At 42.5% G+C, this 23,899-nt stretch overlaps 2 protein-coding genes across 12 annotated transcripts in view; one reads left to right on the top strand and one right to left on the bottom strand.

Annotated features, from left to right (window-relative positions):
• The window catches only part of CD99L2 (CD99 molecule like 2), a 94,417-nt gene extending 83,857 nt beyond the window's left edge, over positions 1-10,560 (top strand). For all 3 annotated transcript variants that reach the window (XM_061598941.1, XM_061598942.1, XM_061598944.1), the window contains 2 exons: positions 4,242-4,307; positions 5,003-10,560. In XM_061598941.1, the coding sequence (XP_061454925.1) occupies positions 4,242-4,307; positions 5,003-5,070 (134 nt within the window). In that variant the 3' untranslated portion in view covers positions 5,071-10,560. The remainder of the gene's footprint in view (positions 1-4,241; positions 4,308-5,002) is intronic.
• MTMR1 (myotubularin related protein 1) overlaps positions 9,076-23,899 on the bottom strand; it is a 60,171-nt gene continuing 45,347 nt past the window's right edge. For 4 of the 9 annotated variants that reach the window (XM_061598939.1, XM_061598934.1, XM_061598937.1 and 1 more), the window contains 2 exons: positions 23,548-23,724; positions 9,076-13,869 (listed from right to left, as the gene is read on the bottom strand). In XM_061598939.1, the coding sequence (XP_061454923.1) occupies positions 13,711-13,869; positions 23,548-23,724 (336 nt within the window). In that variant the 3' untranslated portion in view covers positions 9,076-13,710. Of the gene's footprint in view, positions 13,870-16,336; positions 16,525-22,056; positions 22,294-23,547; positions 23,725-23,899 lie in introns of those variants that run through there. The other 5 variants (XM_061598935.1, XM_061598938.1, XM_061598940.1 and 2 more) reach the window with 5 other exon arrangements.

Genomic DNA, 23,899 nt, shown 5'->3' on the forward strand with positions numbered 1-23,899 from the left:
CAGGGAGACAGACTAGGAATACTGGTGGTGTACCGTCCACCTTGCTGCCCAACAGCTTCCTTAGCTGAGCTGACAGAGATAGTCTTGGAGGTGCTGTTGAGATCCCCTAGACTTTTGGTACTGGGGGATTTCAATGTCCATGCCGAGGCTGTCTTATCTGGCGCAGCTCAGGACTTCATTGCCTCCATGACAACAATGGGGCTGTCTCAATTTTCTACTGGCCCAACGCATGTGTCGGGACATACTCTTGATCTGATCTTCGCCACTGGACATGGAGATGGTGATCTGGTGGTGGGGTGTTTTTCATCTACCCCATTGTCATGGACAGATCACCGCTTGTTGAGATTTAGACTCACAGCGGCTCTTTCCCTCTGCAAAGGTGGAGGATCTATTAAGTTGATCCGCTCCCGGAGCCGGATGGATCCCGTAGGTTTTCAGAGGGCTCTGGGAGATTTTCCGGCTGATAGGACCGGTGCTCCTGTCGAGGCCCTGGTCGCACTGTGGAATACGGAAATGACCCGGGCTATTGACATGATCGCTCCCGCGCGCCCCCTCCGGTGTAGAGCTCATATTGCTCCGTGGTATACTCCAGAGCTGAGAGCGATGAAACAAGAGAGGAGGAGGCTGGAGTGCAGATGGAGGAAAACTCCCAGTGGATACAACTATGCTTTGGTAAGTGCCACCAATAAGTTGTATACAAAAGCGGTAAGGACAGCAAAGAAGCTCTATTTTGCTGCCTCTATTAGATCATCTTTATGCCGCCCAGCGGAGCTTTTTAAAGTCGTGCAAGGGCTCTTACACTCTGGCCCCCACGATACTATGGAAACATCTGAGACCCGCTGCAATGAAATTGCTGGACACTGTCAAGATAAGATCGCATGTATCCGCAGGGACCTTGACTCTGATGTTGTGACAGATGAATCCATTGAAGTGTCCGGAGCACGGCCTTGTCCTTCTTTATTGGATGAGTTTCAGTTGGTGCAGCTCGAGGAAGTGGACAAGGTGCTTGGAATGGTTCGGGCAACCACGTCTGTTCTGGATCCTTGCCCATCTTGGCTAGTGAAAGCTAGCAGGGCTGGGACCACCGGTTGGGCCAAGGAAGTGGTTAACGCCTCCTTGAGGGAGGGAGTAGTCCCTGGTAGCCTCAAGGAGGCAGTAGTGAGACCTCTTTTAAAGAAACCCTCCTTGGACCCAGATAATCTGAATAACTATAGACCGGTGGCGAATGTCCCTTTTTTGGGCAAGGTTTTGGAGCGGGTGGTTGCCAGCCAACTCCAGGCGCTCTTGGATGAAACCGATTATCTAGATCCGTTTCAATCCGGTTTCAGGCCCAATTTTGGCACCGAAACAGCCTTGGTTGCCCTGTATGATGACCTTTGTCGGGAGAGGGACAGGGGGAGTGTGACTCTGTTGATTCTCCTTGATCTCTCAGCGGCGTTTGATACCATCGACCATGGTATCCTTCTGGGGAGACTCGCAGAGTTGGGTGTCGGGGGCACTGCTTGGCAGTGGTTCCGCTCCTACTTCGCGGATCGTCACCAGAAGGTAGTGCTTGGGGAACATCACTCGACACCATGGACTCTCCATTGTGGAGTCCCCCAGGGATCGGTCTTGTCCCCCATGCTTTTCAACATGTACATGCAGCCGCTGGGTGCGGTCATCAGGAGTTTTGGAGTGCGTTGCCATCAGTACGCTGATGACATGCAGCTCTATTTCTCCTTTTCATCTTCCTCAGGTGAGTCTGTTGATGTGCTGAACCGTTGCCTGACCGCGATAATGGACTGGATGAGAGCTAATAAACTGAGACTCAATCCAGACAAGACCGAGACATTGTTGGTGAACGCCTTCCCTGCTCAGATGGTGGATGCTTACCCTGTTCTGGATGGGGTTACACTCCCCCTGAAAGAACAGGTACGTAGTTTGGGGGTTCTTCTCGACTCTTCCTTGTCTCTCGAGGCCCAAGTGGCCTCGGTGGCACAGAATGCGTTTTACCATCTTCGTCTGGTAGCCCAACTACGCCCCTATCTGGACAGGGACGACCTCGCCTCCGTTGTCCATGCTCTGGTAACTTCAAGATTGGATTACTGTAATGCGCTCTACGTAGGGCTGCCCTTGAAGACAGTTCGGAAGCTTCAGCTGGTGCAGAACGCAGCTGCCAGATTATTGACGAGGACCAGTCGGTCTTCGCATATAACACCTGTCCTGGCGCGTCTGCACTGGCTTCCTGTTTGCTTCCGGGCGAGATTCAAGGTGCTGGTTTTGACCTATAAAGCCTTACACGGCGTGGGACCTCAATACCTTGTGGAATGCCTCTCTCGCTATGAACCTACCCGTTCACTTCGTTCAGAATCTAAGGCCCTCCTCCGGGTACCAACCCATCGGGAAGCCCGGAGGGTGGTTATGAGATCTAGGGCCTTTTCTGTGGTGGCCCCTGAGTTGTGGAACAGCCTCCCCGAAGAGGTACGCCTGGCGCCTACACTTCCATCTTTTCGGCGCCAGGTAAAGACCTTTTTATGCTCCCAGGCATTTTAATCTTTTTAACTTTTTAAATCTTTTAATCTGTATTTTAATTTTTGTAGTATTTTTGTTTTTGCTGTGCTTTTCGTTGTTTGTTTGTATATGTTTTTGTATTTTTATTATATGTTGTATTTTATTTTGTTTGTTCACCGCCCTGAGAGCTATTTCGCTAAGGGCGGTATATAAATTGAAATAATAAATAAATAAATAAATTCATTGCATCTCTCTCGAGCCATCTCAGGACTATTGCAACCTGGAAACCAGGCCTTTTCCCATCTAGCCAAGCACCAACAGATTTTTTTTCTTCCACTCCTTTTTTTTGTTTGCTTTAACATCCAGCCCAAGTAAGAGTTTCAATGAACACAAAAAGTTTGCATGCTTCTCTGCGACTTTCACATCATGTCTAGTTTGACCCTTTCTTTGCCCTCACAAACGTATTGCCTTATTGTTACCCCTTTTCAAGGGAGAAGCAACTGCCCTCACTACCTCAGGTCCAAGGGGTCAATGAATGGGGGAGGGGCTTAGGGGGTCTCTTGGACACCAGTAGAAAACCACCAGGGCGCCTGCAATAAACCATGCCAATACTGGATGGTTTTATGGGGACTGCTTTTTTAAAAAATCTAAGGAAAAATGGTGTGTGTGATTTAATTTTGGTGGATTATGCATCCATTTAATGAGTAGAGTTGACTATTTTGAGTACGCCTGATTTTAGTCACGGACAAGATAAGTGGATTAATGTGGACCAGTTTGATAATTACATCAATTTGCTGTTATGTGCTGCATCTTTTATTTATTTATTTAATTCATTTATATCCCACCTTTTTTATCCAAGGAACTCAAGGTGGTGTACATGGTTCTCCTACTCCTTATTTAATTCCCACAAGAACCCTGTGAAGTAGGTTAGGCTGAAAGGCAGTGACTGGCCTAAGGTCACCCAGTGAGCTTCATGGTTGAGTAAGGATTTGAACTCTGCTCTCCCAGGTCCTAGTCCAACACTCCAAACACTACAACACAATATGTTGTTATATTATGGTTTATCTATTTAGTACTATTAATTCTGCATATGTCTTTTATAGAATGGCATTAATATTCTTTCTTTGGTGTTACTTTCTGTTGATACTTAGGGTTGCTCAATGAAAACTTTTATTGAAACTTGCTGGGATTTCAGTTGTATGAATACATTATCCTTTGGTACCTGCTTGAGGTTCTTCTGGTTGCTTTCCTCTCCACCTCCCCCCCCAAAAGGTCTAGCCATAATCTCCACCTAACTTGGATTCCCCCCGCCCCCAAATACACTTGAAAACAACTAAAAAGAGCAGCCCTGCAACTCTCACCCATAAATTCTAGTAAATAAAAATGGATGCTATTAAAAAGAGGCAGAATGGTATACTGGGTTGAGTGTTAGTTTTGATCAGGGAGATCAGCCTTCAAATCCATATCCAAAGACACAGGATGAATTACTCTGTCTTGGTCTAAGCTAACAGGATTGTTACGAGGCTAAAAGTGGAGGGATGATGTACACACACACATATATGTACACACACATAGGTACAAGTCATTCTTTCAGTGCCATACTTGCTTGAATGGAAATCATTGTAATCAGTTACTATAACAGCGCTCGTTACCAAGGGTCTTTCAGTGCTGGCATAAACCCTTTATTCCTAAACGTCATTGCAAGTGTTGGCCTTGCAATATCAATATTTGTCATTCCTTGTTTTTTTCAGAGGGTCTTAATGCAGAGTATGTGAAAGGAGAAAACATGGAAGCTGTGGTGACTGAAGAGCCACAAGGTAAAATATCCTTTTCAGGTTCAAAAGGGCAAACAACTTTGTTAAGGGCTAATTCACAGTTGTGTCCAACCTGTAGGTGGTATATGTGGCATCCAGGTGAATTAAGCTGCACTCTGGTTGTTGAAAAGATGTTTCAAATACCACTCAAACCTCTCCCAAGAATGTTCATGGTGGAAAATGGCCAGTGCAATTAGGACTAAGCCACTAGAAAACTTAACAGTTCTGTTCAGATGACACTATTAAAATCCTCAAAAATAAAAGAATAAAGAAAACTCTAGAGATCAAGAAATATTAATTTCACAAGCATCTTTGGCATAAAATGGAACTAGCAGCTAGGTCCAAATAGTATGGGCACTTCTGGAAATTTGAAACAATACCATGACCTTTCCCCCTGCTACATGGCAAAGTCATTTTTATAGTATTTTTAATGTGTCATGGGGGTGGTGTTTTAAACACAAACCAGACTGTTCACACAGGCCATGGACTCTGCAAGGATTCAGGGCTGTGGGCACCTGACCCAGCTGGGAGCTTGTGCAGGCAGTGATAATATGAACTGGTGCCTCCACACTGTATCAGAACAGCTGGGGCATACAGAGGTGGGATCCAACAGTGGCAGGCAATGGTTGCTTGTGTGTTTAATACTTTCTTACACCAGTAATGGGTTCATGACTTACCTTTTCCTCTTTCCTCTCCAGTTAAATATTCCGTCTTAGAGCCACAGAACGCAGAACCCCCTCCGCCGCAAGAAAATGCGAAAGTCTGAATCCCAGGCTTGGGCTGGAAGAGAATCTAGGGCAAAACACACACATACACACACACACACTTCTCACATGCTTGTAATTTAGCTTTTTACAGATGTTTGATTTGGATCCAAAGCTATTTAATGTGCGTTCTGACTAGGACAGGCTTCTTATTGTGGTAGCTGTAGGCTGGTTGAAATGTTTTCTGGTTTTATTTCTTTGTGGAGAGTTGTAGGTTTACATTGACATGGTCATGTAGGAGTTTTGTCAGGTTGAATTCAAAAATACAACGGTGCTTTCAAAGTGGTGTTTCATATTAGAGGTAGGGATTTTCATGAAGGAAGAAAAAAAAGCAGCTGGGGTAGTGACTACAGGTGTGAGAACAAATGAAGTGCCTGTAAATTAACAATCCAAAGCAAACCATTTAAAAAACCTTTATAAAATGACTTTCAGCCGAATTCTGGCTGTTGGCCATAATCATGCAGCTTCCACTGGCAACAGTGAAAGTTGCATGGGCATTGGAGGATGGAGTTTAGTCCTTTAAGTAGCTACACCTCAAGATATACAAGTGCCTGTGGGGTATGTCTTCATTTGACAGAGGACAGCAAGTGAATATTACCCCTTACAACTGGGCTTCTCTACAGCTATAAACCACCTAATTTTTTTTGCTACCAGAACCCTATGCAGGTAGTTGTTGTGTATGCAGTGTTTCCTTTTTAAAATTCCAGGGACATGTCATGAGGTCAGAACTGAGCCTATACTTAACTTTGATAAGCTCTCATGCTGGCTACGGAAAATAACACTTTCCCTACCCTATACGTCCTATAGACGTGGGCAGACAACATGGGTTCCAGATTGTTGCTTTCTCTTGCTCCAGCTTTAGTGCATGCTAGAAGTGCTTGCATTTCAGGGATTGCAAGCCCAGAACTGGGCAATCTCGGAGGTTGCAGTCCCACGATCTCTCACACAGTGGCAGAGGAGGATGCTATGGTGCAATTGTCAGCTAGCTTGCCCCTCCTCCAAGCTTTGTCCCCAAGTTGCACAAAGCCTGAAGTGAAGTACAGGTTTGCAGATACTAGTGCTGAAATCTAATTCCCGGGTTGGCTAAAATCCAGTAAAGGAACTCTTCAGCTTCTGGCTAAGGAAATTGAGCCACAAAATGTAATGCAACTGTGTATGATTGCTTAGATGTTTGGTAGGCTCTCAGGCTCAGAGCGAGCTTTAAAAAAAAAAGTAAAACAGAGAAGCTGCAAGGTCTAGCCACATACAAAACAAGGTAACATGGAGATAGTTCTCTCACTATATATAAGAATAGTCCATAAGGGAACAAACTTGCATGGTACCTCTTCCAGTTTGGAGTGGTATAGTCCAGGAGCAGCTTTTTCATATATTGAACTGTTTGTGTAGAGTTAACCCCATTAATAATATCAGTTAAGGAACAATTTGATTCACTTTGACATCTGAATGTTATAATGAATACCCAAGCATGATACCTTTTTTAGAATGCCCCCCTCCCCAAAAAACAACAAACAGCAAATCATTTAGAAGGGATGGAGCCAACGTGGATGTGATAGTACCAAACGTTTAGTGATGCTATCACTCAGTTGTTGATCATCTTATGATACAAACCATTTGTATTAATTTAATCCGCCAGTTACGTTTTCACAGTTCTTCGAGTGCTTCCAGTTCTAAGAGGAGAAATGTCTACCCATCCCAGTCTCCCCCAACCAGCATATCTCCTGGTATTTCTTTCAGTTTACAAGATTAGTAGAAGAAGCCTCTTGGAGTGCCCCATCATGGCCAGTTCTGTCTTCCAATGGAACAGACAGGAAGGAAGGAAACTCTGATGCTTCTTGTAAGCATTTAGTTAGCATGACGCGTTTGTAAGTGAGAAGCCTCCTCCTTGGTCAGGAGCTGTGAAAACTGTTTTCTTAAATCTGGAAAAAACTTTAATCTTCTATACCAGATCCATTTTTCTTAAGGCGTCTCCACAGTCTAGTCTAGGCTCCAGGTAATGCTCCCACCTGTTGGTAGAATCACAGAGTTGTTGGGGAGGTGGTAGGGTGCCTTGTTCCAATCTCCTGCAGAAGTCTAGAGCTAGAAGATCCCCAACAGGGGCTGTCCAGCTTCTGCCTGAGAACCTCCAACTTAGTTGCACTTCCGGAACTGACCTCCTTATTGAGATCTTCAACAAGAGATATGCCAAGGATAAGCCGAGAGCCCTTTTGGTGCAAAGCATGCATTCTACCACTGAGCTGTGAAGTAATCTAGATCAGAAATCTGGCCCCATGTTGATTACTTTTATGATTTAAACAGCCCCTTTCACCACTGTAGCAAGGAATACATGTTCTTATCATTATGGATTAGCAATGATGTTAGTGAATCAAAAAGGGTGTACTGTTTATTTTAAAAAAATATTTATATAAAAGCACTCTCAACATCATAAAAACAGACTTTAAAATATATTACAACAAAACATCTTTAAAATTACATACATCTTGCCCCTAATATGTATTTAAAAGGTGGGAGGGAAAAGAACCTGTGCTTATAAAACATCTATCCACTCTTTGTCTGTTTATAGACTAATCTTTACTGAATTCTCTTTAGGGGGGCCTTGCTGACAAGGGTTTGTACAGGAATCTGGAAAGATTAGTGCCCTGCTCTAGCAAGAGAGATCTGCAGGTGGAAGTAGGGAAGATGCTGCTATGCATTTGGACCTTACGGAACCGGCTGGGTGAATCTCTTAATACAAATGGAGCCATCAGTTGTTACAACAGGTTGCCAATGATTAAAGCTGGTTTGGGGCTTGGGGTTGTAACTAGACATTTTTTTTTGCTCCAAGACCCTCACCTCATACATGTTCACTGTGAGGCACGTGCCACTGATTTCAGTGGAACATGCTTCTGTGGAATGGTGCTTAAAATTGTAGCTTAGATGTTTGATAACAGCTGTGCAAATTCCTTCTGCTCTGTTTTTGTTTCATGACTTATGTTTCAAAAGCCCTACAGTAGCTTTAAAGAAATACACATCTTTTGAATGTATTTAGTTTCTGTGACAATGCCAGGATAAGCTCTTTTTCTACAGAGTTCTCTTCTTACTGTTGGCTTCAGTGGGACTAAAACAGGGCAAACGGGGGGGGGGTCTTAAGAAGGAACACAGCTCACTTGCTTATTGAAGGGTGCTTCATACATTAGTCACCAGAATGGGAAGCTACTGAAAAATTGCTTCTGTGTGGTGGTGCAGTATGACATGGAGGGTCTCCAGCAGAGTTGGTCAAACCACTGGAAAGCAGCATTCAATGTGCTGGAGTACTACTGTGGAAGCGATTTTGGTGGCTTCCGTTTTTTGAAGTTACCCTTAGATACAATACAGTAGGTTTTTTTAAGGAAGGTTGTGGTTTGCAAATTTTGCAGAGCACAAATAAGTCAGACGCTAACAATACCACACAGCTGAATATATATAATGGTATATTTCCAACTACTATAGCATATCTCTTTTTTAATTTTTTTAGTCTACATAAAAGATTAGAGTAGGATAAAGTAGTGCATCTTTAGATAAATAGCGGGGAAATAATAAATGTTACTATGATGCTAGCACTTGGACTAGGAGTCATCTTCTCAGATAAACGCATATAATTCCTTATTTCTTCTTGCCAATGATGGGAAATGTTTCTGTAGATGTAAGTTGTCAATTTTGTTGTATTTCTGTTACTGCACTGTCCAGCCACGGTTATGAATTTTGAAAAACAGTGCATTTGAGTGTTAAAAATAACCCACTAACCACTTAGTCATTTAAAATGTGTATGTATTGCAGATTTTTTTTGTAAAAAAATAAAAAGCTCACAATAGTTCCATTAAGAAAGCAGATTTTCAGAATAAGACAGGAGAGTAACCTTTAAGATACTTCCTTCCCCAAGGCCTTTTTATGTGAATTTAGTAAATGGTTATGCCTTAATGTACCTTATATTTAGGTAGAAGATAAAAACCAAAACTATAGAAATGCACAGCAAAAGGGAGGTACTTGTTTAAAATGTTATAGCAGCATAATTCAGTATCAGGCAATTATGAATATAACTAATGTCGGTAGAACCACTTTGAAAATAGCTGAAAACATCCCCAGAGAGATACTTCTGCTTCCTCAGATAATGGACAATGACTGCATTCTCCACTCAAAAGTACACAAATAGCAATCTTCTCTGAACCTTTGTGCCAGATCAGCAACTAAAGGCCCCTGAGCTAAGTCTGGCCCCAAGGGTTACCTGCCCCCTCCCCCATTGATCAGCTAGAGAAGTGGCAGCTACAGCAATGGAACTTGTCAGCAGCCTACTGATCTTCTCATACAATAGCCTTTCAGGAAAACTAACTGCTGATCAAGGTTCCACTTGCTCTGTTACTACTAATAGAACATGAAGCAACCACTAGTCTAGCTAGCCTAGTACTGTGTACTCTAACTGGTAGTGGTGCTCCAAGATGTCAGGCAGAGAGAGGGAGTTTTTTTTCCAGGCATGCAATCTGCAATCCTTTTAAAGTACAGATGCCAGGGACTGAACCCAAGACCTTTTGCATGCAAAGCATGTGCTCTACCACTGAACTATGACCTCTCCCCATTGGGACCTTCTTTCCATTGTCTGTACACAACCAACAATATGTTTGGCTTTTCCTGACTGATTTCTCTGTAGCAGTGCCAATTGTGTAGTACTACACCTCCAGAAGGGATCCATTTCTGTTTTTCTACTCTGTGTTTTTATATTCATAATTAAAACTATCTGTGCAGTGAAACGCCACATAAATAAGCTCAGCCAGATGTTCCAAGAATAGGTCAAGTGACATGCATTAAAGTCTTCCATCAGGCCAAAGATATATATAAGACCCCTTCTTGTGCCCTGAATTTATATACAACACACATTCTTGCAAGTAAAGAGAGAATGGCTAATTAGAGAAAAGGAAAGTGGTTTCCTGTGTTTTACAAAATCAGAATACTGGCAGGGATCTAGCCACATTAACTCACTTAAGCGTTGGCTGGATTTATTCCTTTCTCTCTTTCTTAACTTGCACCTTCCTTCGGCAAAATGTTTTAAGGCACAGCATCAACAGTGACTGTCTCATACAACTAACAGCAAATGGCCCTGCTTACTATATATTCTCATTGTCAATGGAGTATTTGCTGTTGTATGAATTGATGTTCATCCGAGAGTAGTGCAGAGCTTTACAAACGGAAAAGGAAACTAAAGCAAATAGAGAAGGGGAGAGGAGGAAGAGAAAATGCAGCAGGCCCCAGACAGCAGATTAAAAGAGTAGATTGTGTCCAAAAGATGCCAAGCTTTTATTTAAGCAATACATACATATCTTTAGCTAATACAGAAATGATCTGTCCCAGATTAAAATTGTGCGTTACGCTGTCAAAAGGCAGACTTATTTTGCTAAAGTGCATATAAGAATTACAGGGGAGGGAAATCCAAACTTCGTTGCCAAATTACAAACTGGAAAACAATAAAGACTTGACTTGTACAACAACATTGTGCCTGTGTCTGTGTGTGTATGCGCGCGTGCACTCTGTGGGAGTGCATTCATGCAAGGCTAGCAATCTGTTTTCCTAAAGGGAAAAAAGGGACTGGAGGTGGAAGCTTCCAAGTTCCTTCTCTGGGATTTCAGGCCACTTGAGCCTCCTGCTTCATGGAAATACTAACTGGGGAATCATAAAACATGTGCATGTCCCGGCACCCATCCAGTGCTATTTCTAGTGCAGCAATGCCTACTGTCAAATGAGATGCACAAAAATAAGATGCTGTACCTTTTACACAGGATGAAAAGGATTACTTGTATTTCCTTTTTTTGTTTTATAATAAAGGGTGGTATTCAACCAAGTCCTCCTCAAGAATAGACCTACTGAAATTAATGAATCTAGTCATATCCATTACTTTCAATGGGTCTACTCTGAGTATGACTAGTATAGAACACCACCCATCCAAACATGGATACTGTCTTGCCTATTTTAGAGGAGACCAAAGGCAGGGCTAACATGTAGGCTGGGCAACACGGCTGGATGCTGCCATGCCAGCTACTCTGAACTCCATTACAACTTTTGGAGATTTTTCTTTGAGCAGCAGGTCCCTATACTACATCACATACTGCTTTCAAAACTTCCCAGTTGCTTTCAAAACTTCTCAGCCGTTTGAGGCGACCAAAAGTTTAAAAGACAGGCAGGACAAGTTGCGGTTTTCTATACTTAATCCCAAGTATTTAAAGCCTGCTTCACTTCCTGCACTAGAACAATGTTACCAAGAATCTCTGCCTACCCCTACCCCCACCTCAAATGTACCTAGCAGTTAACACCATGTTTTGGAATTTAAGGAGTGAAAAGTGCTCACCTGTTAAAACTTTTCCCCTTCCAAAATATGTTTGAACTGCACATTTTCAGTAAGCAGCCAAGAAGCATGTTTCTGTTCTATGACAGTGAAAACAATGTGGATTCATTTGGTCTTCATAAACAAAACCAAATTCTGTTAGAAGCAGAATAGCTAGCGTTGCTTCCTTTGGCCATGTCATAAAAACTACATTTGTCCAGAATCAATGGATTCTGTATAACATGAGGCTTACTGGAAAGGGCACTGCAGCATCTGGAAGAACAGGAGGACAGACACAGTGATATGTCATGGAGAAAAAATACTGCATTTCAAATGCCAGAGTTGGAACCCCCTGCTCAATGCAGGCTCTATAATACAGAATGCAGCTATGGAATCCCTGATAAATGGCTGTCCAAACTCTGCCTAAACATCTCCAGCAACAGATAATCTGCCACCTCTCAAAGCAATCTGTTCCACTGATGATCAGCTTTAGCTATTAGGAAGTTTAACAATCGCAAAGATCTCATATGGTGGCTGGAAGAGAGTCAATGACATACTTTATAGCAGTGACAACCATCCTTTTTGGGTAAATATACTACAAGTAAAGTCCAACTAGGTTACTGTGGCACCAGTGCAGCTACCACACTTTAAGAAGGATGCAGACAAACTGGAACAGGTTCAGAAGAGGGCAACAAGGATGACCAGGGGACTGGAAACAAAGCCCGATGAGGAGAGCCTGGGCATGTTTACCCTTGAGAAGAGAAGACGGGAGATATGATAACACTCCTCAAGGACTTGAAACGTCACACAGAGGAAGGCCAGGATCTCTTTTCGATTGTCTCAAGAGTGCAGGACACAGAATAATGGGCTCAAATGACAGGAAGCCAGATTTTGGCTGAGCATCAGGAAAAACTTCTTAACTGTTAGAGTGGTACAACAATGGAACCAATGACCTAGGGAGGTGGTGGGCTCTCCAACACTGGAGGCATTCAAGAGGCAGCTGGACAGCCACCTGTCTGGTATGCTTTAAGTTGGATTCTTGCATTGAGCAGGGGGTTGGACTTATAGGCCCCTTCCAACTCTATTTATTCTGTGATTCAACCCTCCACAGTGGTCCTACCTAGCCTTTCTCAAGCTAGAGATTGAACTGGAGTGCAGTTCTGCTTCTTCTCTACTATTTGTGGCTCGTCCTGCTCCAATTGGTCCAGGAAGGCCACAAGCACCTGCTGATCCTGCCACAGGAAGAGCCGTGCTGCTGGATGGTCACCCACATTGTATAAAATTAAACTATTGCGGTGCTTAGAAGAAAATGTGTTAGAAAGCAGTTAAAGACACAACAGCCTTTATTATTTCAAGGAACCAATTATGACCATTTTGCTTTCAACATTTTATCTAATCATCACAATTTACTATCTCCCCCAGCAATGTTTGAAAATAACATTTCCTGTACGCGCTGTTTAAGAACTGTTTGGCCTTGCATAGATTCGTATGCAATAAAAACTGAAGGCTGCTGGGCGTGTACAGATTTTTAACAACATAGGATAAAATATTTATCTGCCATTTACACATTTTAAAGTCTAGCTAGGTGAAAAGGCCATTCAAAACTAAAGTTACTTTGTACAGATCAATGAATGACACAACTGAATCAATTCACCTTGTGGACAATAACTACAGAAAATTTGCAAAACATTGTTCAGTAACCTAGGCTTTGAAGATTACATATACCAAGTGTTTCACAGTTGGCAAATACTGCTCTTCTTTTAATGGCATGTTTATTCAAAATATTCAACCGGCTTAATATTAAAAAAATTAAATCCATTTCAAAGTGCATCAGATCATGTACAACTGTCCCAAGAAATATAGTATTTGCTGTGGCTTCTCCCCTAACCCCCTAAAAAACATAATAAGTACCAAGGAAACCAGATGGGTTCCCCTTTTAGAAAGGATGGTCTCTGGATGTGTATTAGCTTACTGTGGGCTTGGCAATCCCTTGGAAGTTCTCACAGGAGATAGAGCAACATGCTCTCTGCACCGTTCACCTGACAGATGGATTCCTGGTTTCTGACCAGTCTGTTGCATGTTGCTTAAGATGCAGTTAACTTTCCCATTGTCAATTCAGTTAGAGGCATCAAAGACACACAGGAAAAACTGACAACCGACACCACCTACAGTGTTACTGCAAGGAAACACTTTTTGGCCTCAGCATGACAGACGGACAGAAGCAAGAGGTGATGCCGACCCATTACTCTCTGGTGTGAGGGAGTCTTTGACCAGCCAGAACACGACCATAGTAGAAGTGTACCTTGATATCAGCTTCACATTAGACAGAGGTATGCACTGGCGTGGCTGCAGGAGACGACCCCCGGTCGGATGAAGAAGAAATAGAGCGTGTTGCTGCTTCCCGCTGCAATTCTTCCACCCTCTTCTGGAGCTCAGCTCTGATGACAAGGAGCTCTTTCAGATTCTGATGAATTGGCATCTGTTGGAAATTAACAGTGTTTTTTTAAAAAAGTAACAAAATGCCAGATTTTTTTTATATTCCAAAACAAAAAAATGCAAACCTCCAATTTATTAAAATATTTTTATCCCAACTCTCCATTAAAAGAAATGCTCAAGGCAACTTATGATCTTAATAAACATGTCAAAACCAATAACAAAATACAAAATAACAGGAAAAAGAGGAGACACAGCAGATAACTTACATTTAAATTAACTTGGGGGGATTAAGTGTTTGGCAGACTAAATGCCTGCAGGAAAAGAAGTTTTGTTGCACAATGGTGGAAGGCCTTCAGAGATGGGGCAAGATGGGCCTCCCTTGGCAGGGAACTGTAGAATCCAGGCACAGCCATAGAGAAGGTAAACCCTCTGGCTTAAAGTTGCTTTTGGTATTAAGTCCTGGAATCAATCCACCCCTCCCAGTAAATTGTGCCTTTTGGTCAAATGGATAGCAGAGGGTTGAAAAAAGTTAGGAAAACAGGCAGGAAGATGACAAAGGAAAGGCAGACTGCTTCAGTGTTCTCTTGCTTAGTTTTTCTATTGTTACTGTCAGGGAAAATTACTTCCTCAATACACTGATTTTTTTAAAATGAGAAAAACCAAATTACAGCAAGCTTCCTCCTATAATAAGATTCTATTGTAACACTGCTAGATCAAACCCAGATTAGCCTAATCCTGATCTTTTCCTACATTTTGGGATTCATATTATTTTTATTTTATTCAATTTTAAACTACCCTTCATCGATTAAGGCCCCAGGGCGGATAAAGTGTATTAGATCAGTTCCAGGAAAAAGAACGGAAACAAGGGGGGTGATGCAACAGTGTGAGTGTTCAGAATTTCCTAGCACAGATGGTAATTGGGTTTCTGGACTTCAGACTGCCGATGTTGCTGTGAATTTGGTACCATCTGACTTCATTCCATATTTCATAATTAGGGCTGCCAAGTGAGAAGCATCCTAAACCCTGAGATTTCAGGGGTGGGCCCTAGTGATGTCATTAAGTATGATATGTTAAGAATCAACCAGTTGCTTGGAGCATACCACTTAAAAAAAATATCCGATAGGAAATTAAGATAGAAATGAGGGTGTTCCCAGGTCCAGCTGAAGTGATGGGATCATTCCTTCTCACCTGTTTAAGGAGCCTGGGCAGGGAACATTTAATCTAGCCTACTTACTTCTGGCAAGAAGGGTTTAAGTGCCCTCAGGCCAGTCACCAGAAGGCCATTGTAGGAAGAAGGGAGCCTAGGATTGTGGAGATGTTAGATGTGAACACTCAGGAGTAAAGATGGAAGCCCCTGAAGACTTGCCCTTGCAATTCTAAACACACTTACTATGGGACTAAGCCCCATAGAACTCAACAGGACTTACTTCTGAGTAGACATGGTTAGGACTGTGCTGTTGTTAAGGCTTGACTAGGGATCCTCTGCAAAAACATCTATATCAAAGCAGGGTTGGCAACTCCCTGCCTGGAATGCCCTGCCTGCCTTTTAATATGGCTGTTCCAAACCTCTTTACAGACTTGACCCTTCACTGCAGAGAGAGGTTTGGGAAATAAGTAAGAGTTAAGAAGATTCTCTACCCTTTCTTGCCTATTCTGTGGGCTGCTATAAACTCACTTTGACAGCCATCCTGATTCCAGTGAGTAATAATTGACAGAGAGAAAAACACACATAGTTTGGTCTACCTTCACAGGCAGATCGGGAACAACAGCAATTGAAGCCACACTTCTCAGTATGTGAATTCTCTTTTACCACTATTGGGCATGAAACAAAGCATCATGCAAACAACAAGGTGCATCATCAACCGGTTTAAGGGGGTTGAGCTGAGCACATGGAACCACTGTTACTGCTGTTATGGATGTAAAGGAGTGAGGTTAAAGGTAAATGAAATGCAAACAGAAAAAGAAAAACAAAAGACAGTGATGATTTCCTAAATGCAATACCATACCAACCACAACAAGATTCCTATGAGTAAGGCAGAAAACTCAGCATCCCACAACCAGTCAAGATTCATAACAAAAAACTGAAAGGTATGCAGGATTACAGCTTTACTCCCAGAAAAGTGATAATAGATTAAAATTTCATATTGGGAAGGTTTTCAAAACAGGCTATGAATTAGACAAATAAACTGCCCTCTTCAACAGCCCAGTAAAATTTAAACTTGTCTGACTTCCTATAATTAGCAAAGTGTAACATATTGTACACTCACTCTACTTCTGATGTACAAACAGGAAAGGAAAACTGTTGTCAAGATTTACAATGGGTTCTAGCTCTGATTTTACTTATTGGCTAAAAGCCTAAAAGGGTGGAGATTAGAGCAGCCAGCTTCTAACAGAAGTTGCAGAGGGGGTGGCGGCTAATGTTTTGGTGTGTATCTCTTGAACCAAACCACCTAGCAACTTAATTTTTTAAAAAAATTAAAGCTAAGAGTCTGGAGATTAAGGTGACTCACCTGGAGAGGACCTCCAAAAAATGGAGTCTCTGGGTGAAAACCAGAGACTTGACAACCCTACCCATAATACATGGTGGCATTTGATTTTTTTGCAAGCAAGCAGATTGTTACGAAGATATGATAATATAGCCTCCATTGTTTTGTCCTTCAAAGGAATTTTACACTGGTGGAAAGTTCTGGGTGGCCATCTGGGAAAGAGGAAGTGAAAAGCATGAAGAGAGCTAGGATCAGCTCAAAAGCCCATCTTAAAACTCAGTTGTCCTGCAAAAGTAACAAGAGTATGCCTTTCAATGTGACACCAGTTCCTTCACCAGTGAGTACCAGTCCCTTTTCACACCTTAAAAAAAGCCCAAAGGATCATGCATATCAGAGGGTATTGTTTGTAGGCAGGCCTTTAAAGTCTGATGTGAAAGACAAATCTGAACCAATTCCTGATCTTTCAAGCAGTTTTTGCAATGCTGCTTTCCTGAAATAGGTGTAGTTCTCTTTCCCTTTGTGAATTACGAGTGTCACTATGGACGGCTTGTGGTCTGCTGCTAGGCAACACTTTACAAGCGATACACATTTTCAGCTCTGTTACTGAACATGCCCAACATGGGGAAGGGAGGCAACCACACACCTATTTCAGTTTTCTGCACTGAGACATTACTCCAGTGGTGAACAAGAACATGGGTCAGAATTCTGCTTCTATCCAGTAATTTCAGGGGTGGGGAGAATCATTAGTGTCCTAATCTAGTTGTAAAACTGACTAGGCAATCACTCTATAACTCTTGCAATTTTCCTTTTGATAATTCAGCTACAAATATACTGAAAGTCATTAGCACCAATAAACAAAAAAGGTGAATTTCTCCACTTGCACAAATTAAATGATTTCTGAAGGTATCACTTGTTCCAACACGTTAAAAGAAACACACACATTGAGAAAACTTAAATTAAAAACTTACAATGGAAAAAAATCTGCTAAGCAACAGCTATCTGCTACTATTAGGCTGTGAACACACTAATAGCGTACAGCAAAGCATTTCCATTGGCCACACCTGGAGGGGCAATGGGTTGATCTGCCGATCAGTTGTGAAATCTCCTTGAAGGTGAATTTTTTTTTAAAAAAAATGTGCTCAAGCTGCTCCCACCAGGTTTTACAGTAAAAAGGGGCGGAGTTTGACTACCATCGTATGCCCCAGTTTTCACAAAAATGAGTGGGACATGCACTACAACCAACAGAACAGTAAGTGTGTCTCTACCCCTAGACTGTTTAATCTTCCAGGAGCCTTTAACAACAATAAAAAGCTCCTGTTTGTAACCAGTTCAAGGTAGTGCACGATTTACTATTCCGCGGGCAAGAGGCTCATCTGCTGTACAGCACAAGCTAGATTTTGAGAGGGGGCCAGTTCATACAGCATTTGGCAATGTGAGCAGCTGTTTGTTTCCTATGTCGTCATTTCCCCTGCCCCAAATAACATCAGATGAAAAAGTATAAGGCACGCACAAACTAATCTGGGAAAGAAGCTGTGAGTTTATTTCCATGATTACACAGGGGACTGTATTCGATGCAACTGTTTTAAGTTGTTTTTCCAGTCAACCCACCTGAGCAGGGCAGTATTCATTTTATGTTAGGTTGGTGATTATAGCAATTTCATTTCATGATTTATTGTGTGTTTAATAAAGCTCGTATACGGCTCCCACTGTGTAGCTAATTATAGGAAACCTGTGGATTTAAAAGTCTGCGGTTGCAATGCCAGCTCAGTTGGCAAGGCTGCAATACAGAAGCCATTTGAAGAGGCGACATGCAGGCAAAGCAGCTTCTGTCTCCCAACAAACTTGACCGTAAACCTGCACAGATCTTATGTGTGTGCTAGAGTCCCTTCCCTTTCAAAGTATAAATGACAATGAGGATGGAGCCTGCACCTACTTTCCCTCCACTCTCTCAGCATCGTGAAGCACATTGGGATAAGAAAATCCTCTGTACCAGCAAGGATAAGCATAAAAGGCAGTATAATTGCTCCTCACTTACAGAGTTACCAGCTCTTAATTGTATGGACAGCGAGTGTGCATTCTTGAACTTCCCTTTTACTAGCTCAAGGACAGTAATTCAAATGAAAATTGTTCAGCAATGAATGCATTTCTTCTTTTGTAGCCCCTCCTTTTCTTAAAAAAACAACACAATTTTAGTGCTGGGAAGGAAGGTGGCTGAAGAATAAAACAACTATTTTAAATCCATGGCTTGATTTAGAGCCTGATCCTTTCCACACTTTTGTAGTTACTGTAGTGCAACAGGGAAGCTCTAATGCACTTCCCTCAGGGGCTGGACAGTTGCAAGTGGTAGCCATCAACGCTGTACATATTTATGGTCAAAAGAGTTTAGCAGGTATCTGAAGTTGTGGAAAACCAATCTGATCAGAGACTGTAGTGGGACATTTTTTTAAAAAACTGTGGGCACGTGCACCAGGTCTGCACAATTTGTGGTCCACCCTGGCGGTAGCAACTAACAACCCACGTATGGGAGACCCACCAGGGCTTGAACACTACCACTAATTATTTTTCTCTCCCCCCCCGCCCCTCTGGCTGTTTGAATGGGACTGCAAAAGCAGAAGAGTTATCAATCACAGCAGGCTCGACACATGGCTGGTGGGTTGCAATTAATTTGGTGGATCACAACGTTGTTGTGTAGGCCTGGTGTACCATGAACAGTGTTGGCTCTATTATAGCACTTCCATCTCTAAGAAAAGGGGAGAAAGGAGAACCTGTTCCTGCATAAAAAACGTTCAGGGGGAAAATCTTTCATGCATTTCTTGCTGGCACTAGGCTACATTGGCATTAAGGGCCTTGGACTCACTCTGGAAATGGAATCTGTGAGAGGCTGCCCCTCAGATCATCTTGCATGGCACTACTATGTTGCTGAAGAGCCTCTGTTCATTGCCTCCAGTGGAAGAAGTGAGAGACTCTGGACCCAGTCCAATGAACTATGCAGCGCAGCAGAGCATCAAGCTATTATTCTAGAGAGTCAGGAGTGGAGCAGAAACATTCCTTCAATGGCTCAAAAGGCCAATGTTCTACAGTTATGGCTTTTGACAATCTTTCAAAAAGCAAATATTCCCAACAGAACTGCTTTTAAGCTCTAAACAATGCACGTGCACAACCAGTCCAATGCCAAGGTTGAAAGCAGTTTAACCACACTGGAGTAGCATTTTATATATCTAGTATAGAAAAGGTGTGCTTCTGAAACATAGTGGAAATGCAAACTGAATCACCACAAAAACAAATGCCAAAATAAGATCAAACTGCTAAGAGATTACATGCTTAAGAGGTCCTAAAAGGAGCAGGGAATATGAGAAGGAAATAAAGAACAAAGGAATGAATCAAAGCAGCCCTTTGTCACTTTGAGAAAGAAAAAATAGTTCAGGATCAGAGAAGATGGGGGGGCACAAAACTTTGGGAAGCTGAGAACATAAAACTGAATGCAAATGAGCAATGAATCTGAAAAGCATGATGATCATAGGTGTGAAATGGCAACATGTTAAAAATAAATAACTGGTGTACTTATATGTTCATCCATTCTGTTCTTCATTCAGAAAAAAATACTGACAAAAATATACAATCCTCCACTGAGTCACAGCATGTCAGGTTATCCCAACTCAAAAACTAGGTGACATCACAACTGTTTCCAGTCCACCCCATTGCCGCTCCCTTCTTGCAGAGGGGAACACGAGACACACGCAAGCAGTTCAGCTTACACAGTTCATGTTTAATCAGAAGTGAAGTCTCACTATGTTCAATGGTGTTTCCTTCCAAGTAAATGTGCATAAGGCTGTCAGCACATTCTCCAGTCAGTTTCTCCTCAGTTGTTCATTCCAGCAAGCAGTTGCCATTCTTCTAACTCCTCCGCTCAAAGCCTTTTGAAGGCGGGCACTCTGGGTGTTCTTCAGTCTTTTCAGCAGGGAGGTTTCTGAGCACTGCGGCCTGTTCCCATGAGGCCCTTCTGGAGGACGCTTCTGTGCGCAGGGGTGTCCAGTTTGCAGGGCCTCCCTCCCCACCTGTTGGCAAGGTGCACGGCCACAGGACTGGGGTAAGCACTGCAGGCCTGGCTGCATGGCTTCTGCAGCATGGCTGTTGTGATGCAAGGTCCCTTCATGCCACACTGTCCAGTTAACCCTGGGGCTCCTTCCTTAGCTTACCAATGAGGTGCTCAATGGTGAAAGGCAGACACGTTTGTTAATATGATTACCTACTTTAGATGTATGTATTGAAATATTTGTCTCTGATTGGAGCCTTTTAGGACCATTTGCTGCTTTCAGCTATTTATTTATTCACAAATTCTTTATTACTGTATGATTTAAATGGCTGTATATAGTTGTGGTATGAAAATACTAGGTGTTTTTTTTTTACACCCTAGCTTTTATATTTCTGTGAAAACACACAAGGCACATATATTTTGCCGCAGGTAGACAGGGATGCAATTCTCACGTGATGACCTGCACACAGGCTGCTTGCTTTTTCCTACACAGAAGCCTTCCCCACACAATGCCACACTCCAAGCAGCCTTCATCCAGCATTTCTCTACCAAGCGTTGGGGTAGAAACTTATGGCATTCCTCAGCAAAAAACTATTCTCAGAACATAGAAAAATGGCCGTCAGGTATGAAGCACTTTTGGAAGGAGCCAACACAGGATTTCATACCACAGGGGCATAATCTTCTTTATGTTTAGAGTTGGTGGCAGATCTAGAGTTGCTGACCAGACCTGTTTAGAAAATTCTCTCCCACCTAGCCAGTAACGTAAGATTCCTGCAATTTCACCTTTGTAACTGACTGATTTCCAAAAGAATCCACCCGAGGAAAGAAAAGCTGAAAAATACTCAATCGCAGAAGGTGTTAAGGTATTCTAGAGAGGTTAGGCACCTTTACTAGCAGTTGTAAAAGGGAGGTCTGCTTTCAGGAAAGGGAAAGAAAAAGAGTCAGCACAAATGGATAATCCAAGCTGGCAACAAAATGAGTTTCTAATAGGTCCTGTGAGGCAATTAGTGATTATGCAGCTTTCTTGTCCAAAATTTCCTCCTTCTACAGCAACACAAAACCTAAAGGTAACAAGATTTAGTGCTAACTGGTAGCAGATCAAGCCTTGAAATTTGGCTTCTCAAAGAGCTTTGAAGAAGGAAGATGACTTGCCTAGATGTCTACCCTATTAAGGATGGGTAATCTTATTTGGATCCTATCCCAGTAACTTGTAATTAGGTGCTGTGCAAATTCATATTCAAGAGAGAAGCAGCACATACTCCTCGAAATATTGTGGCATAAAACTGAAAAGAGAGGGACTATAAAACTGACTGTGGCCAGGTAAACAGGAGCACTGCATTGCCCAGAGTTGTGCTAATAGCTGTCTTTCTTTTGTTAACATGCTGTTTTGTCAAATATTTGTCTATCCTAGACTTTGGATAGGGACTTGCTTAAGTGAACTGTCCCATGGCACAGACAGTTTGAATGCTATACTATCCTTAGGTCCTGGACTCCAGCATCTGCAGCACCGGCACAGACTGCCCTGGATCTTGAAAAGGAAGGGGGGGACATAGGTGGGGACTTGCCCATTGCCAAAGGTCATCAGAACGATAATAATAATTCAGCACAAATTGTAAACCAAAACGATGCACTTCAGTCACAAATTCAAAACAGAGAATATACACAACCACCACCATTAAAGAAGCATTCCCCTCGTGACAGATCAGAAGTTGGCTCACAGATGCTTGGTCAGCATTTGACAACTTGCACATGTGAATGAGTGGCCACAGAGAAAACTTTCAGATTGTCACAAAACAGAGCAGAGTTGAGTAAAATGAAAAGTGAAGTGGTGCTATGTGTAAACCAGCTCGACCTGGATGACTCTCTTGCTTTGTGCTAGGCCCCTCCTCTCTCTCTGGTTCTCCACATCTTGTCCAGATCTTGAAGGATTTGGGGTGGGAAGAGAAATCTATTTATTTATAAAAATACTGGTATATCACAATTTCATTTAAAAAATCAAAGTGATTTACAACAATTATATCTATATAATGAAAAATCATGTAAAAATTTAAAATCACAGCTAATGAACTATTACAGAAGATGTTTTCTCAATTGTCTGCATAAGCATGACAGCATAGAAAAGTTTTAAGCAATCGTTTAAAAGTTAAAATAGAAGGTGCCTGCTGTATCTCTATTGGATGAGCATTCCACAGGACTGGGCCAATGACACTAAAGGCTCGATTTTGTGTTGATGTCAGATAAACCTCCCCAAATCTGGGGACAACCAATGAGGCTTCTACAGATGATCTCAGTGATCAAGCTGGGACATAAGGTACCCTACACCTATATTGCTCAGGGCTTTGTAAATTAATACCAGGACCTTGTATTAATCACTTTACGCTGGATGGAAAGAGATTGTGCTCCTCTGCGGAACTTGTTGGCATGTGCAAGGAACTCCTGGGAGTGCCTTGGAGGCACTTGGACATAGCAAGAATCTCACACTGTTTCCAAGCATTTCTGTCACACAAAGTGAAGACTGAGCTTCTGCATATGCCAGAGGACTGGCAAATTTTATTTGAGGGGTGGAGAGCACAGGATTGATCACAACCACAAATAATTATTGGCTACCAAGGCCAGCCAAATTTTGCAGTCCTCCTACTGGCTATTTTCAGCAGCAGCCACATGTTTAAAATGTACTGAGTCTGTGAGTTCAAATCCCCGCTCGCATCTCCTGGGTGTCAAGGGCCAGCTAAAGATCACCCCCACAGTGAGTGGCTCAAGTGTTATGTGCCCTGCCACCTGTGCAGTCGTGGGCAAGCGGCATAGGCCCAAGGAGCCCAGTTGCCCCCAGCAGAGAAGGAAGGGGCTGACTTGTGCAGCTGTGGCAAGCTGAGCAGGGCCTAGCCAGCTGGGGAGGACTAGCCTCAGAAGGCAATGGTAAACCCTCTGTGAATACCATTTACCATGAACACCCTATTCATAGGGTAGCCATAAGTCAGGATCGACTTGAAGTCAGTCCATTTCCATTTCATGTTGCTCCAGTCAGAGATGAAAGGGGCGGAATGGGTCAGCAAATCCAACCCCTCACCAATCACATCCCTTTATTTTACCATTCAAGCAAAGCCCTGAAGATTTCAAGACCTCTTTGGCATCGCATTTCCATTTAAAAAAAAATACAAAAAACCATACAAGTCTGTTTTCAATAAAAGACAAACAAGCATACCTGGGGCCTCATTCGTGGATTCCATCGTACATAGTAGTTTACCCATAATTCCAAATGGCTTAGACTGGCAACTGGATACAGGACATGGTTCTCATAGTTTACATAGAAAGGGTTACTGAATTCATCGAGCTGACTGTTAATATAGGACCATAAAGAGATTGTCCTTGTGCTTATTTCCTGAAGGAAAAAATAGTAATACTTGTAAGCAATTATACCACAAACACTTTCAAGCTTCCTACATTTAAGGAGCCATTTCTACATCAATGTGCGGCTGAGAAGCCCAGGTGTCTTCTGGGGCCCTCCTGCACATACTCAGGAGCACCTTCTTTGGTGTGTTCTTGCTTCAGGCTAG

The sequence above is a fragment of the Rhineura floridana genome, chromosome 16, assembly GCF_030035675.1.
Source record: "Rhineura floridana isolate rRhiFlo1 chromosome 16, rRhiFlo1.hap2, whole genome shotgun sequence".
Classification (NCBI taxonomy): Eukaryota; Metazoa; Chordata; class Lepidosauria; order Squamata; family Rhineuridae; genus Rhineura; species Rhineura floridana.